Source organism: Oryzias melastigma, linkage group LG19, assembly GCF_002922805.2.
Source record: "Oryzias melastigma strain HK-1 linkage group LG19, ASM292280v2, whole genome shotgun sequence".
In the NCBI taxonomy this organism is placed as follows: domain Eukaryota; kingdom Metazoa; phylum Chordata; class Actinopteri; order Beloniformes; family Adrianichthyidae; genus Oryzias; species Oryzias melastigma.
This window is the reverse complement of record NC_050530.1, coordinates 9,037,914-9,042,328: the sequence shown is the minus strand read 5'-3', so window position 1 is coordinate 9,042,328 and position 4,415 is coordinate 9,037,914. Positions and strand designations below refer to the sequence as shown.

Here is a 4,415-nt window from a genome sequence, read left to right as displayed (position 1 = left end):
GGGGGGGGGGGGGGGGAGAAACAGACAAGGAGAAAAAGAAATGCCGAGAAAAAAATTAATGCATGGTCCACTGTCTGAGTCCAAAGACAGAGAAAGACAGATCATTTCTGCGTTTGAATGATTGTGACATCGAGGGACAGATACCAAGTAAAAAGATGGAGGTCATGGCTGAAGGCATGGAAAGAGAAAATAAACAAAAATAAAGGAAAAGACAGAAAATCTCATATGACAGAAGAAACCAAATGATACCAAGCAGCGAAGAAAACAATGTGAATGAAAGGTGGGAACACATAGAGCAGAGATAGAAGTAGAACTGCATGTGTATTTTTGTTATTATTTATATCCTCAAAATTAATGTGTGTTCTCTCACCTGAATAAACATAAAAAATCTTAAAATACTTTACCTGCATTTTACAGGAAATGCATGTTTACAGCATATTGTGCTTGGCATCTGGCTGTATCTGTTTATGAAAGGTATGCATGTTTACATATCCGTCTCCTGGTGCGAAACGTACCTTTCCGTACATTCCCATCTGTGGCACGGAATTCCCTGGTGTTGAGTAGGAAGCAGGCTCTGTCCTGCTGGTACCGTTCCCGAGTAGGCCCTCGCCCAATAGGGCTCCTCTCGTCTGGGCTCAGCACCTGGTCGATGGTGGGGCAGTCTTCGTTAGCCAAGGCGGCGGAGGCTGCATCCCCGTTCTGCTTGGAATCTTTATCGAGAAACGGGAAAAATAAGAGATATTAGCATAAAAAAATATGTTTATGTTTTGTTTTTGTTTTTTTTGGTGATCAGTATGATACCGTCTTGAACAAACATAAATGTAGTAAAATATTAACCTAAATCAAACCTTTTTCTGCAACATAAAAAGTTTGAATATACACCAAAATTCTGTCTTTAACTCTATAAAACATATTTTTGCGCACATGAAAAGGTTGTGAATGAATCAAAATGTTTAAATCTAACAAATTCAAGTACAAATTTTACTTTAAAACCAGAAATTTTTTCATATATAAATTGTGTTTTAGAAAAAAATAATTACATTACATTTTTTTATTTTATTTTGAAGTTTTGAGTAAATGTCTGATTAAAGTCATCAAAGAAAAACAGTATTTTGTACATTTTGAGTGAGGAATTGATTAAAAAAAATATTTAAAAATATTTTTAAAATATTATTTTTTTTTTAGTTAGAGTATTTGACAGCCACTTATCTGCAAATAATCACAATATGAAATCACATGCAAAATTGTACATTTAGAACATTTATTTTTACCCCTTTGCAACCTCAGTTACTAGAAATAAGAGCATTTTTTCCTGTAATTCGGTTTTTTTCAGCTTTTCCTTTTTTCTCATAAATGTTCCTTATTGTACAAAAATAAAAAAAGCAAAAAAATTATAGCAGAATTTTAATCCAGCTGACTTTCAGGTCGGCTCGCCTGGAATCTGCTCACAGGTGGGGGGGTGTCTGTCCATTCTGAACTGCTCGCCTCTCGTTATAGCGGCAGGCGTGACTTTCTATGTGAACCGTAAAGTTTCTGCAATTTTTAGACAACACCGAAGCTTGTTATTGTAAAAAAAATTAAGTCAGCCCCATCCCAACACAATATAATGATCGGTTTACTCGAATTCTAACAGCAGACAGCTCCGTTAGGCTCCGCCCACCACAGAGTGTCTTTTTTTTCTGTGCTGCAGCCGTTAGATCGACTCATTTATAAAAATAAAAGATTGCTTTTTTTCAAAAACTACAAAAAAATGCCGTATTATCTCCTGGATTTAATAAAATCTCAATCAGAATATTTAAAAATTATACACCTATGGGTCGTTTTAGTATTTACTATAGGAAACAACTTCCTGTTTTCCAAATAAATACAACCTTAAGCAGACAGATGAGCGTAAATACACAGAGAAAACCAATATTTTGTGCTCCACTCATGTCTGCGGCAGTTAAGTAATGCATTAAAGCTGCATTATTGTAACATGGGACTGACAGTGGATGCTGGAACTGTTTTTGCAGACAGAAAATGTATGAAGTCAGCCAAAACCGAGATGCATTAAGCCGTTTTAAAAGATAATTGAGTTTACTTTCCTGCCACTTTGTTTGTTTTTTTCAATGACAGATGGGTGCCTTTGGGCAACTGGGAACTTACCAGTTGATCATAAATTACAGATGAGTTCTGATGGGCCAGGAATTCCTCCAGGGTGATGCCAAAATTAAGCATGCATCAATTCTTAACTCTAATCCCATTTCTTTCAACACTTTTGCTTTTATATGTGACCTAAGTAGAATTCCTGGTTAAATGAGTCCAATGTTTTGGTTAATCAGATTAAAAGTGTTTTTTTTTTTAATCTTCCCCTTAACAACTTAATCTGTTGTGCTAATATGAAAGACATTTATTAATCTTCTAGAAGCAAAAAATATAAACACTGAAAGGTTTGCAGGTAACATTAATGTTGCTTTTTTTCTCTCTTTTCTTTGCTCTAGTCTAAGTCACATGTGTCAAACTTAAGGCCCAGGGGCCGGATCCGGCCCTCCAGATCTTTTTTTTTTTTTTTTTTTAATGTCAACTATTGCTTAAGTGCATTTGTTATAATAATTTTATCAAATTGTTACTAGTGTCAAGAATGTATTTTGCCTTCAACTTAAGAATTTCTTCTCTTTTTGGAGTTTGGATTTCAAAATAAAAGCACAAAAGAGGATAATAAAAGTCTGCTCACCTCTGTTTATCTCTATGATTTCTTCTTGGGCGAGAGGACAGTCACCCCCAATGCCTCCGGACCCCATCATTCCACCCAAGACATTACCCATGATCCTCTGCGGGGATGCTGTTGCCATGGCGAGGGCATCTGGCTTGCAGTAGTTTGGAGACCCTGGTTGCGGCGCTCGAGGGATATGTTTGTTCTTCTTTTTGGGCAGCTTTTGCTTGGCCATAGCCAGAGAGTAATACATGCCAAAGTTGTTAACGATGACAGGTACAGGCATGGCAATGGTCAGCACACCAGCCAAGGCACAGAGCGCACCCACCAGCATTCCTGACCACGTCTCTGGGTACATGTCGCCGTAACCCAGAGTGGTCATAGTCACAACAGCCCACCAAAATCCAATGGGGATGTTCTTGAAGTTGGTGTGGGCGCTGGCTGTTGGGTCGTCGGGGTCTGCTCCGATTCGCTCAGCATAGTAGATCATCGTGGCGAAGATGAGGACGCCGAGGGCCAAGAAGATGATGAGCAGGAGGAATTCATTGGTGCTGGCACGGAGGGTGTGGCCAAGGACTCGCAGACCCACAAAATGCCGTGTGAGCTTGAAGATTCTGAGGATACGGACGAACCGGACGACACGGAGGAACCCCAAGACATCCTTGGCAGCCTTAGAGGACAGACCGCTCAAGCCAACCTCCAGATAGAAGGGCAGGATGGCAACAAAGTCGATGATGTTGAGGGCACTTTTGAAGAATTCCAACTTGTCTGGACAGAAGGTGACCCGCAGCAACACCTCAATGGTAAACCAAATGACGCACACGCCCTCCACGTACGTCAACCAGCTGTCAGTCACTACTTCGTACACGATCTCCTCGCGGGTCACATTGCCTATTGTGACGTTTTCTGTCTTGTTATAGATGGTGTTGAAGGCCTCGTGCGTCTCCATGCAGAAAGTGGAGATGGAGATGAGGATGAAGAAAAGGGAAATAAACGCCACATACTGCACAAAAAAAGAAAGTGTGGGGGGAGAAAAAGGGGGTGGGGGAAAGAAGAAAGAGTTAGTTAAAAATAACTTAAACTATTAAAAAAAAACACGAACATTTGAGATTATCCACAATTACAGCAAATGTTAAAAAGAGCTAAAAATAAATAAAATAAGAATAAATAAGATTTTAAAAATATATAAATAATTTTAAAAAAAGAGCTACAAGCTAAAAATAAATAAAAAAAATAAAATAAAACAAAAAAGATTTTGAAAATATATAAATAATAAAAAAAGAGCTGAAAGTTATAAAAAGTGTAGGGTATACAATGCTAAAAAGAAAATATTAAAATTAAGAAAAAGGGAAAAAATTATATTTATGTCAAATACAGTATGTAAATTAAAACAAACTTTACTTTATTCTTTTTTATTTACACAATAAAATTAGTTACTTTTTAGCTACACATCTAAATTAGCTTTAATTTTACTCAATATGTTTTACTTTCATATTTAATTCCCCCAACATAGTATTAGAAAACTAAAACAAAGTGAGTAAAAACTCTAATGCCATCCTTCACCTATAAAAGTGTTTTTCTGTTATAGTAATTTAAATATTTTAGCTAAACATCATCATTAACATATTTTTAATGAGGCTGATCATTGTAATAAATATAATGTACATCTGTAGCTTTGTAGATATTTAAAATATTAGGACACTTTTTTCGTTTGAATAAAACA

At 36.8% G+C, this 4,415-nt stretch overlaps 1 protein-coding gene across 8 annotated transcripts in view; it reads right to left on the bottom strand.

Moving 5' to 3' along the window:
• Positions 1-4,415, bottom strand: part of LOC112154621 (potassium voltage-gated channel subfamily C member 1) — a 47,168-nt gene that overhangs the window by 15,953 nt on the left and 26,800 nt on the right. For all 8 annotated transcript variants that reach the window (XM_036217306.1, XM_036217303.1, XM_024285710.2 and 5 more), the window contains 2 exons: positions 2,714-3,695; positions 516-710 (listed from right to left, as the gene is read on the bottom strand). In XM_036217306.1, the coding sequence (XP_036073199.1) occupies positions 516-710; positions 2,714-3,695 (1,177 nt within the window). The remainder of the gene's footprint in view (positions 1-515; positions 711-2,713; positions 3,696-4,415) is intronic.